The following is a 12,798-nucleotide window of genomic DNA, read 5'->3' on the forward strand; positions in this document are numbered from 1 at the left end:
CATTTTCTGGGTCTGTTTGACCCGGAAAAAAGTGCCTTTTGGACCCCAAAAAGTGTCAGGTCGAATATGACCAGGATTCCAGGTCTAATCTTACACGGGACTTTTTAGAGCGTGTTTAGTTAAAGATGATAATATAATGTATGCGAAACAGATTTCGCTAAGTTTCCCTCTTTTGTTTACAGGAAAAAAAAGGTGCTAAGAAAAGCTTGATTTTTATTTCAATAGTCGCACAGTGGCTATTACAAAATGTTTTAAATAAAGCCTCTAACATAAGTAACGGAGTATATATTGAGTGTTTTACAGCTTAAGTTTTTATTGTGACATGTTTGAAATCAAACTAAGTAAAACAACTAATCGTGACAGTATGTCGTGTTAATATATAATTGTTTTGTTAATTGTGTGATTTAGTGTCAGTTATTCACCAGAACCCGTGTAATACATTAACCAAATCCCTCAAGTTTAATGGACCGATCCAGTAAGCACCGCCCCATGGTGCTCTGACCAATCACAGCCGTGATTTATGTCCGACGTGCGTGCACAAAAGTCCGACATGCGTGCACGCGCGTATGATGCGCGCGGCAGGAAAATGCAGTGTGGCATTGGATCGAGAGGAGCACGTGTTAATTTGCCAAATGCACAGTGGGCGGGGCTTACTGGATCGGTCCATTCCATTCCACATTCATTTTTCTTCTCCGCGTGTAAACTTAGCACCAGGACGACGAACTTTTATTTATTTGTTTTCAAGTTAAGAATGGAAATTAAAGTAGCAAAACTAATGTCGGCTGTTTGCGTTGGTTTTTGTTTCACATTCGTCTAATATATTAATAAAAGTTGTATCAGTCGAAAGGAAACATGTCGAAGTATAATTGTTTGACGTTACTTCTGGATTTGTATACACCATAATGTAATACTGTACATGTTCCCGTGAAGGATAAGGAAGTACATTCTGATTTTTGAAACAATACTTTTCTGGAAAAACAATTCTTGGTTGCATCGCTTGACGGAGAAACACCGGTACAATTTTCACATTTAGATAAATTGACATTTCGGTAGAAAATAGTCCTTCTTTTTTAAATCAGATTTGGGAAAAGCCCAAATTTTGACAATAATCATCAATGTAAACCATTTCAATATTGCTAACTTTGATAGATCAGGTATTAGTTATATATTTTGCATTAAACATTCAGTTCACTTCAGACGTTAGAATCAATAATCATGTCAATCAGTTTGGCATTGGGAAAATCCATAGCTATCATCCCCCATTTTGCCTTACTATCGCCCAGGTAACCAGCCAACATTTTGTTCAGCCGTTCAGAAACATCGTCAGGCCATGCGAAGACACCGGCCCCACTACTGTAAGTCAGGTACATCGTGCCGGTAGGTCCCAGTTGGGCTTTTTCAAGATGGCCGCGCACGGCATTCCACTTCTTCTGGATCTCCTCCTTGGACAGATCTTCAATTTGCCATTGGTCTTCGATATCCATATCACCGTAGGGAAGGCCGAAGGTAGCTGGACCGCCGTAATCTCTTAAGACGACCAGCTTACCTCTGGCTTCACTCATGGGAGGGTATCCTTTCCCTTTGTAGAGTGCCCCGATTGGGTAGCGATCTACATAGATCTGGACAGCCTGAGCGAAGGTCTTGGTGTTGTTTTCCGGTGTGTACTCTTCTGAAACGCGCATGAAGACAGCTTCTTTGGGATGTGCGGCCAGAAACTCAGTCGTGGCCTTCAGGACATCGTCAAAAGTCGCCCTCTGGGGCACTGGGCCGTGAAAGATCAGCAACTCGTCGTTGAGGTGTCGACAGCGGATGTCGACAAAGCGGATCCCGTTGTCGAACTGCTGGGTGAGCGATGTGTTCTGACACTGTGTGGTCTCCCCTCCGTATCGACTCATCGACTCGTGGGTGCCCGGCATCGATATGTTTGTCGTCGAATACTTGTCGGGTATTCGGAACATCCAATCTTTAGTGTTCAATGCTGTGGCAACGTTGATCATTGCAAGCCAAATGAATAGAAACATCTTCTGCATTGTTACTTCTGTACGGGTAACAACAAATCAATAAACAAAATAAATGATGCGGACGTTCTACATCTTCCACACAATAATACAGGTCCTGCTCTAGCTTAAATTATGATATCTTCAGAAAAAAACACCTCAGTCACGAGTTGTGATCGTTCCATTACATTTATTTTTAGCTCAGTTGTGTCGTACCACACACAGCGTATTTAGCTTTTGCATCCACTTGACCTTTTCACGGGAACGGTGAAAGATCAGCCATTTTGGACGGTTATAATTATTTGCTCATTATTTGGACGGAATTTTTCCAAATAACCAAAAAAAAAATTGAACAGAAAATAAAAGTGCGAATATCGTCTATTGATTGTTCGTATCTCAAACTCCTCGGTGAGCTGTGAGTATTTTTCCTGAATTTCGGAAGAGGGCGTATTCATCACTGGGGTCTATGGCAGTTTATTTACTTTACCTTTAACGTGACGGCGTCGTCCATTCACTGCAGGATGTAGCCCTCTGTCAGACCTCTCCAGGTTGTTCTTCCCTTTGCTGTCCTTGTTCAGTTTAGTTTATTTACTAGTCTGCAACTGTATAGACGTCCAATATGGCGGGCGTGTGGGTGACCACGTTGCGTGAAATTCCTCAACGCAAGTTGTCAACAAACGTTTAGGTCAGCGTGAATCCATGTGAACAATGTGAACTAAGTCTTCTAGTTTCACACCGATCATATGTCAAGGATATGTTTCGCGGTAGGAGCTATACTCATTGTACAGATTTAATTGTATACAATAACTGATGAGGAAGTACATTTCCCCCACAGTAACATAGGCCCTACTCTATAGCACAAAACCCGGATACCTTTAAAAAGCACATCACTGTCACGAGTTGTGATCATTCCATTAAGTATTTATTTTTAGCTCAGTTTTGCCGTACCACACACAGCGACAACAAACTTTTAGGTCAGCGTGAGTCCAAAGTCAACACCGTGAACTTCTACAGTTTCACACCGATCATAACGCCATGGTACGATCACCATCATGGTATAGAGCTTACACATTGTACTGATTTAGTGAACTAAATTTGTTAACTTCTCCAACAAGGTTCATGCACGGACGATTTTAAATACAAATGTATTTTCATCGCTTGAGTTGACACCGGGGACACTTGCTTTGTTCACCGGTTCCATTGGGAATGCATGGAGGTCTTTTGAATTGAACGTACACGAAGCGAGCCCTAACAACCGTAGTGTCATAATAACACTTTGTATACTGTTCCTTGCTCTATGGTATAGCATACTAATTCAAAAATACTGTAGTGTTATACTTGAAATACTGGACTTTAATTTTTTTTAGAAGTAGGCCTACATGCAGAAAAAACGAAAGTTCATCATGTGGAAAGGGGTCCCTATAAAGGATCCTTAAAATGCTTTGAGAGTATCTCTATACGTTTGAGTTGATGATTTTGTCGATTAGTGCAGCATCCGGGAAATCCATAGCAACCATCCCCCATCTCGCTTTTCTGCTCAAGAAGTCACTCAAATACCTATTAATCCTCTCCGCGATGGCCTCGGGAAAGGCGAAGGCACTGGCCCCGCTACTGTAGGTCAGATACAGGACAGTGTCGATCGGTCCTTGCGAAGCTGTCTCAAGTTGGTCGCGCGTGGCATTCCATTTTCTGCCGATGTCTTCCGGAAAAAGGCTCGGTACTTGCCAGAGGTCTTCCACATCGAGATCGGCGTACGGCAATCCGAAGTCAGCAGGGCCGTCATAGTCACGAAGGATGACCAACTTGCCTCTGACGTCTTTCATGGTAGGGTAACTCTCCCCTCGATAGACCGACTCCCTAGGGTAATGTTCGACATACCCCTGGACAGTTTGGGCAAATGTCTGAGTGTTGTCTTTGGGCTTGTATTCCTCCTTGAGGCGCATCAGGATCACCTCCGTTGGGTGAAGGTCTAAGAACTCCGTTGTGGACTTTAACACCTCGCTGAAGTTTGCCTGCTGCGGAACCTCGTCGTGAAAGATGGGCAACTCGTCGTTGTAATGCCGACAGCGGATGTCGACAAAGCGAATCCCGGCGTCATACTGTTGGCTTAAGCTCATCGTTTGGCACTGTTTAGGAGGCCCACCGTACAGGCTCATCGTCTCATGAGTGCCTGGTATAGAAAGATTAGTTAGTGAATAGTCGTCAGGTATTCCCGACATCCAGTCTTTCGTACTGCTCACGTCTGAATTCGACATGGTGATCTCCTTGTCTGTTTAGTCGCTGAGGCAAATTGCCAATAGGGGCCTAATTGCAGTGGAACAGATGAATGCGTTTAAGAGATCATAAAACAGTTCCATTACTTTGGTACTGGTACACAAATTGCACGTAAAAATCGCCACTGGAGTTTGAAATGATCAAAGATCGAAAAAGCTTTTTACGGTTCAAGGTTTGTATATTTATAGGGTGACCCTTATCAACCCTACACGCGAGAGGGCGCTATACCAGTTAAACGATCGAGCACAATCAGTCCATTGCCTCATTTTAACAGTGTCTTTTCATGTATTATAATTTTCTAAACAAAAAATCATTCACAAAGTAGGTCTTATGCTAGTAAATAAAAAAATGCCAAAAAAATCTCTACATAAAAATATTTTATGAAAAGAAAAAGTAAGACATTTACATGAAGTAAAAGAAACTAAGCAATACCCCCAACATTAAAAAAATCAACAACAAACAAGAACGAGTGCTTAGTAAGCCCTGGCGAAAAATGCGACGCCGATGGAGCACCATACTTTTGGTCAATTTTGGGGACATTTAGTCCTTCTTGATACCGTCCAACCACTATACGAAATACCATGTGACTATAACATTACTGCACAATTACACATTTTGCCTCCATTTACACACTTTTCATAAACATTTTTCCGAATTGTTACAAATAATTGTTGTTTAGTATTAAATTTATTGTGAACATTTCAATTTGGTAGTTACATTTTATGGGCAACTTAGGGGGTTTATTTTGGGGACAGACATAAATTGTAAAATAGACGCGCATGCGTATCGATCGAAACAAAGCTGATGTTCCATCAGCTTCCGGTGTAGCATGAATTTAGGTTTAATGAAATACGGACTCATTGGTGGTATTGCGCATGCTCATGCATAGATAATTAGGAGAGGGACCGGTCACGTGAGAGGGTTCAACCAATAAAAGGGAAAAGAGTCCGATTTCCATACGAGTCCGATTTTCATGTGACACTGGTAAGAAAGAGTGCATTAATGACCATATCATGGCATTTGGTCACTCAGTCAATTATTTTTGGTCAAATCCTTTTTTTCCCTTCAATTTTCGGGGACAGACACACAGACAGACCAACCGACCTAGCGACCGACCGACCATAAAGTGTAGCGTAGAAGCTCCTGTGTCAGAGTTGAAAAGGTGGAACCCCCCCCCCCCATAAAAAAAACAAAAACTAAAAACAAACGCAGAAACAAATCAAAATTCAAAAACAAAACAAAAACAAAGCAACAAAAAGAAAAAAAGTAGAGGAAAAATTAATGTTAAAACGCGTCAGGGAAAGAAAAGCAAAACACAAACAACTGTTTGTACAAAATGAACGAATGAAACTCTGCAAAGAAAAAACAAAGTGATTTTCGCTGAGGATATGGTAACGGTAAGGAAAATATCGTCATGGCGAGAGTCAACATATTCAGGAATGAAGATTACAAAATACAATAACTGACGTTTGTTGATATTGCATGCATCAGGAGTGTTGTTACGAGAAGGCAATATCTTTAAGTCCTCTGTGTATTGAAATCTTTTTTTTTTGGTTGGTGGTAATACTTTTCAGTGTTGTTTGTATTTATGTAAAGGCATGCCCCTTTAAGCTACCGCTTCTCGTCATTATGCTTCCATTACTCCGTTGCCATGGTTTATCACATTGCTTCTGGAGGGAAATAAATGTTGGAAACGAAATTAATTACACAAGTTCCAGTTTTTGTAAAAGGCTGTAGCATACTGGCCTTGTTGCAATTCGACTCTTCAACCTGACACCTTTATACCTACAAAGGAACCACCTTCACATTAACCAGTAGCTTGATACACCGCAACTATAATTGTTTTGTTGTAGTAGCTTAAACTGGGATTACAATGTAAACTTTTTAATATTTTTTTGGGCTTTTTTTTTTAATATTTTTTTTGTGAATTTTCTTATTATATTTTTTTTGGGTGTGTTTTATTTTTTATATTTTTTTAAAATACTTTTGTCAGGGGTGGGACTGGGATTCGAACCACTTGCCCCTTCAGGTGCAAGGCGAACCGAATAACCGTTAGGCCACCAGGCTACAGCCTAAGCATTCCTGAACATTAAAATCATTTTAAATATTCATAAAAAACACTTGTCGAGGGACACGCACTAGGTTATGCAGTACAAACAAGACCATCATCAATTCATATGTGACGACAAAATTAGATTGTCACTTACTCAGAACAATAGTTTTGGGAGACATTTTGTGTGACTGTGATGTCGCAATGTGTCGGGTTTTGGCGCGGTATGAGTTATTCACATGCACACGTGACAAACCGACCATTTCTCAAACAGGGAAACTCCCCAACTTCCATAAACCCATAGTACGCAATGCAAACTCAATCAAAATACACACAATATTACACTATGAAACGGACTGTTGCAGTCGTTACAATAAATGCATGCCCAATATGATTGTGAGGTCTTTTTAGAGAATGTGCATGTACGTTATTATTGTCGGCAAGTGCACGTGGTTGACCTGTAAAAATAATATTCTTTTCATTGTGCGATATCGAGAAGCACAGCAAAGCATGTCTAAAGTTCAGCCATCAAATAGTATACAAATATTGAGTGGCTCAGAGTGAAATGGGAGGAATATTATCGCAAGGTAAAATCTGGACCTTTCCATTTCACGAGGCGAAGCCGAGTGAACTGGAAAAGTCCAGATTGTACTGAAAAATACAGTTTACAGATTTTACTGAGAAATACATTTTTGTATTGAAAAAAAAAGAAGTTCAAATACATGTATATCAAATGACAAGGATCTGTATGTCAGTTTTATAAAACAAATATTGAGTGGCTTTAAATTCTGAAATGGGAGGAATATTATCGCTCGGTAAAATGTGGACTTTTCTAGTTCACTCGGCTTCGCCTCGTGAAATAGAAAAGTCCAGATTTTACCTTAAGAGGCATCGTTGGAAAGGCATTTTTTTCATTGTTTTCTTCGAAATGACAGCAGGCCAGCAAGAATAATTTCACAGGGAGTTTAGTCTCATTAATATTCTCTTTAAAACAAGTATTTGTTTCTTGAGAGCGCTCTGCATGAGCTGCCATTTTATTTTGTTGGTGGAGAAAATCTCCTTTTAAATCCTATTTTATCTCCGTTACTTTCTATTTTGTTGTGATTTACCTTTTCAATGTATCTTTCACACGGTGTAATTCTCTGTAATTTCAATATACATGTATAACGATTTTTAACGTGCGTAAATTAAACTGCAATTTGGCCTTTTGGCCGTGAAAGTTTAATGAAATAAACCATTAACAATAATAATAAAAAAAGTATGTTTTTCAACAATAATTACGTCAGTTACTTTTTGGACAGCTGCAAATGATGGACTGTACCTTTAATTAAATTCACTGGATTCAACTATGAAAAAAACACCAGATTTATGCAGTACAAATGGTTTTAATGAGGTTGATTGGCCGGTTTTAAACACTCTGTTTAAGACCGGTTGGATTCTGGATCCTGATAATTACCCGAGCCGAAGTTATTCGCAAAAGTATTGCGTTATTTCGCAAATACACACAAACTGTTGAAAAACTACAATAACTGACGATTGTTGATATGGCATGCATCAGGAATGTTGCTATGAGATGGTGTTGTTTCAATTTCAGTCTGTCTTGAATTCTCTTTTTTTGGTTGGTAGTAATAATTGTCAGTGTTGTTTGCATGTACGCAGGCCTATAGGCATGCCCCTATGCTTATCATTAAGTCGCAATAACTCCGTTGTCATGGTTTATTACTTTGCTGTGAGATTGATTACACCATTTCCAGTTGTAAAAGGCTGCAGCTCACTGACCTTGTTGCTATTCGACTCTTCAACCTTACACCTTTATACCTACAAAGGAACCCCTTTTTTTAATTAATTTTTTTATGTACAGCACCCATTTTGTATATGTTAATACCAATTATAGTAATAGCAGCTTCACTACGCTGGGATTTTAATGTAAATTTGAATATTTTTTTTGTGCTTTTCCTTTTTTTTTTTTTTTTTGGATAATTTTGTCAGGGGTGGGACGGGGATTCGAACCTCCCGCCCCTTCAGGTGCAAGGCGAACCGAGTAACCGTTAGGCCACCAGGCTACAGCCTAAGCAATCATGGAAATATAGACCATATAAAATATTCACAAAAACCACCTGTCAAGAGACATGCACCAAGTTGAGCAGTAGATGGAGAAAACAATACATTCATACATGACGACAAAAACAGATTGTATTCAATTCAGAAAAACAGGTTTTTGGAAACATTTTCGTGACATTGATGTCGCAATTTATCGGGTTTTGGCGCAGTATGAGTCATTCCCACGTGACAAACCGACCTTTGCTCAAACAGGGAATGCCCGAACTTCCGTGCAACCCAGAAAATCGCACGCAATGCAAACTTAATGTTTATACATGCAAATAATACATTATGACACGGTCTGTTGCCGTTGTTACAATAAACGAATGGCGAACAATGTTTGCGAACTCTTTTAGAGAATGTGCATAACAAAATTATGGTATTGTTGTCGGCTAGTGGTTGACCTGTGTAATGTCAATAATAATCTTTTCATTGTGTAATATCGACAGGCAAAGAAAGCATGTCTAATGTTCAGCCATCAAATAAAAAAAAATCACAGACACCAACAGAATTGATATTGTACGTTATTAAAACAAACAAATACAGAAAAGGATAGAAATAGTAAGCCTACTTATCAACTGGGCCAAATTCACGGCGCTGCTTATCAGTTAGCAGAATAGTTGTGCTTAGCATAGCAGAAAAAAAAAAACAATTGCTAACCTAAAGCACTATTTCACGGCGCGGATGTGCTAACGGTCGTGCGCACATAATTATAGATTTCTATTGGCACTAAGTTAAAGCCAGAGTCCATCATTTGCAGCTATCCAAAAAAGTAACTGAGGTCATTATTGTTGAAAAGCATACTTGGTTGAAAGAAAGTAAGGGGACTAAACTCCCTGTGCAATTATTCTCTCTGGCAAGCTGTCATTTCGAACAAATCAACAAAAGAAGGCCTTTCCAACGGTGCTTCTTAAGAAGCACCGTTGCGTAGAGCGTTATTTCGCAAACACAAACAAATGTTGAAAAACAACAACATGAACGAATGAGACTCTTAAAGAAGAAGCAGAGGGGGGTTGGGGAGGAATCGTCGCTCAGAAAGGCAACGGTAAGGAAGATATTGTCATGGCGATAATAATAACATTAAGAATGTGAGATACAATGGAATAAATGACGATTGTGGACATTGGATGCATGAGATGTGTTGCTATGAGATGGTGTTCTTTTAAAGTCTTCTGTATTGAAACCTTGTTGGGGGTTAGTAGTACATTTAATACTTTTCATTGTTGTTTGTAAATATGTAAAGGCATACCCATTTAATCTCCTTCTCTCGTAATTATGCCTCCATTACCCCATTGCCATGGCTTATTACTTTGCTTCAGAGGGAAATAAATGTTTTTGGAAATGAAACTGAGATTGATTACACCAATTCCAGTTGTAAAAAGCTGTAGCTCACTGACCTTGTTGCTATTCGACTCTTCAACCTTACACCTTTATACCTACAAAGGAACCACTTTTTTCTTACATTTTTAATAACAAATTAGACCTAAATAGCTTAATACCAAATATAGTAATTTTGTTGTGGTAGCTCATACTTGGATTTTAACGTAAACTTTAATTAATTTTTTTGTGATTTTCCATTTTTTTTTTTTTTTTGGTGAATTTTCTGATGGTTTTGTTTTCTTTTTTTGTGTTTTCCTTTTTTTTTTTTTTTTTTTGGATAATTTTGTCAGTGGTGGGACGGGGATTCGAACACCCGCCCCTTCAGGTGCAAGGCGAACCGAATAACCGTTAGGCCACCAGGCTACAGCCTAACCATTCATGAAAATAAAAAGCATATAAAATATACATAAAAACCACCTGTCAAGAGACATGCACCGAGTTATGCAGTACAAACAAGACTATCATAAATACATATGTGACGATAAAATTAGATTGTCACTTACTCAGAATAACGGTTTTTGGAGACATTTTCGTGACTGTGATGTCGCAATTTATCGGGTTTTGGCGCAGTATGAGTCATCCGTCCCCACGTGACAAACCGACCGTTGCTCAGCTAGGGAAATTCCCCAACTTCCGCGGAACCCAGCAATCGCACGCAATGCAAACTCAATGTTAATACATGCAAATAATACATTATGACAGGGTCTGTTGCCGTTGTTACAATAAATGCATGGCGAATAATGTTTGCGAACTCTTTAAGAGAATGTGCATGAAAAATTATGTTATTGTTGTCGGCTAGTGGTTGACCCGTGTAAATAATAATCTTTTCATTGTGCGATATCGACAAGCAAAGAAAGCATGTCTAATGTTCAGCCATCAAATAAAAAAAATCACAGACACAAACAGAATGGATATTGTACGTTATTAAAGTAAACAATTACAGAAAAGGATAAAAACAGTAAGCCTACTTATTATCTGGGCCAAATCCACGGCGCTGCTTAACAGTTAGCAGAATAGTTGTGCTTAGCATAGCAGAAAAAAAACCAAGTGCTTACCTTAAGCAAGGGCGGATCCGGGGGGGGGGGGGCAAAGGGGGCCATGCCCCCCCCCCCCCCCCCAAAAAAAACGAATCGCAATAAAGGCAGGCAATGAGTACACCACCATCTTTTCCTCAAAAAAACATCTGTTAAAGTGGTCAGAAATTGCCTCAGATCGCACCACAGAGCATCTAGAATCCAAATTTTTTTCGGGGCCCTTAAGCGGGCCCCGAACCCCACGCCGTAATTGGTTTGACCCACTTTTTAGGCAGACCAAATTTTTTTGGGGCCCCCCAAAAAAATTGTGTTCTGGATCCGCCCTTGACCTTAAGCACTATTTCACAGCGTGGATGTGCTAACGGTGGTGCGGGCATAATTATAGATTTTTATTGCCACTAAGTTTAAAGCAAATTTTTCTTCTGGAGTAAACGTGCCTTTTGATGTGCTTATGTTTACGGTCTCCATGAAATAGACGGAGGCTCTGTTAGCATAAAATCGTGTGCTTAGCCGCACCGTGAAATTGGGCCCTAGCTGGTTAGGCCTATAGAAAAATCTGGCGGCAGCTGCAATTCTGCGGTGGCAACAGGCTCGCGCGAGTCGCGCTCAGGTAATACACACGCACTCCGCGATCCGGGCTCCTTCGACCAATAGGAATACCAAAATGTGCGTGCGCCTCGTCTTAAAGAACGCGTGCAGCATGCGCGTGAGCGTGACACCGCCACAATAAAGTTTTTAAAGGTACAGTCCATCATTTGTAATTTTTGCATCATGTTCGTTTGAAGTTACAAAAGTGTTCCAATTCTAAAGAAGGGTGCTGAACTGCAGCTAACCTGATGAAGTTTCAGCTCAGTGAATGCTGCTATTCCGAGAAAACGATATTCTAGGATCTCGATTTCAAATCAAAAGTTGCTGAGTCATGTTTAGAATTGGGCCTGAATTCAGCTGCATTTGAGACACGTTCTCACTGAGCCGATTGCAGCTACGAGATGGCGCGCACTGAACCGACGAATTATCCGGTTCGTAAGTGTGACGTCATCTCAACTTAGCCATGCTTTATACTGTACGTGTAGCATGGCACCAATGGAACCGGAAGTTAACGCAACTTGAGTGTTTATCCAATGGGCGCTCGTAATCAGTGGTGCGTGCGCGTGTATGACGAAGTCACTTACGAACCGGATAGCAACCGCGCGCGCGTGTGCGTCGTGTCAATGCTTGCGCACGCTTTTCGCCGAATTAAAAACGAACTACTCATGAGTGTGTCTTTAGACGCATCGCTGGAAAGACCTTCTTTTATAGGTTTCTTCAAAATGACAGCTTGTCAGAAAGAATAATTTCACAGGGAGTTTAGTATCATTATTAACTTTAAAACAAGTATGTTTTTGAACAATTACTACGTCAGTAGTTTTTGAATTCCTGCAAATGATGGACTGTAGCATTAGTAAGATTTGAGGCTTTGCATGGTGGAAATACTAAATAATGAAAGGTTTTCGGAAACACCATGTGCGAATAATTTCTCAACTAAGAGAATGGTTCTGAAAAGAACCAGAGGTATAAACTCGACGTTCCGGTCAGTATGCTCTGACCGCTTTTAGGCACTCTCCTGAAGACGGTCAGAGCATACTGACCGGAACGTCGAGTTTATACCTCTGGTTCTTTTCAGAACCATCCTCTTAGTCGAGAAATTATTCGCACTTGGTGTTTCCGCAAACCTTTCATTATTTAACTGTAGCATTACTTAAGTTCGCCGGATTCGACTTTGAAAAAAAAAAAAAAAAAACGATAAAACGACATCTATAATGATTGTTAATAAGAGAATAGATGAGTGATTTGCCGGTTTTAAACACTCTGTTTGAGACCGGTTGGATTCTGGATGCTGATAATTACCCGAGCCGAAATTATTCGCAAGAGTATTGCGTTATTTCGCAAATACAAACAAATGTTGAAAAACAACATGAACGAA

The 12,798-nt window shown here is 40.0% G+C and overlaps 2 protein-coding genes across 2 annotated transcripts; both read right to left on the bottom strand.

Annotated features, from left to right (window-relative positions):
• Positions 1-601: 601 nt before the first annotated feature.
• On the bottom strand, positions 602-4,361 carry LOC119727132 (1-phosphatidylinositol phosphodiesterase-like). The gene is made up of 2 exons (XM_038198992.1): positions 2,485-4,361; positions 602-2,038 (listed from the first exon to the last, which is right to left on the bottom strand). Exon 2 carries the CDS (start codon positions 2,028-2,030, stop codon positions 1,194-1,196), a length of 837 nt encoding a protein of 278 aa, XP_038054920.1. The 5' UTR covers positions 2,031-2,038; positions 2,485-4,361; the 3' UTR covers positions 602-1,193.
• LOC119728086 (1-phosphatidylinositol phosphodiesterase-like) lies at positions 3,452-4,252 on the bottom strand. The gene has a single exon (XM_038200159.1). It carries the CDS (start codon positions 4,250-4,252, stop codon positions 3,452-3,454), a length of 801 nt encoding a protein of 266 aa, XP_038056087.1.
• Positions 4,362-12,798: the final 8,437 nt, after the last annotated feature.

The sequence above is a fragment of the Patiria miniata genome, unplaced genomic scaffold (genome assembly GCF_015706575.1).
Source record: "Patiria miniata isolate m_02_andy unplaced genomic scaffold, ASM1570657v1 HiC_scaffold_20, whole genome shotgun sequence".
NCBI lineage: Eukaryota > Metazoa > Echinodermata > Asteroidea > Valvatida > Asterinidae > Patiria > Patiria miniata.

What these genes read in the sequence shown, in the direction of transcription:
- LOC119727132 (XM_038198992.1), bottom strand. Translation starts at nt 2,030, where the DNA reads ATGCAGAAGATGTTTCTATTCATTTGGCTTGCAATGATCAACGTTGCC.
- LOC119728086 (XM_038200159.1), bottom strand. Translation starts at nt 4,252, where the DNA reads ATGTCGAATTCAGACGTGAGCAGTACGAAAGACTGGATGTCGGGAATA.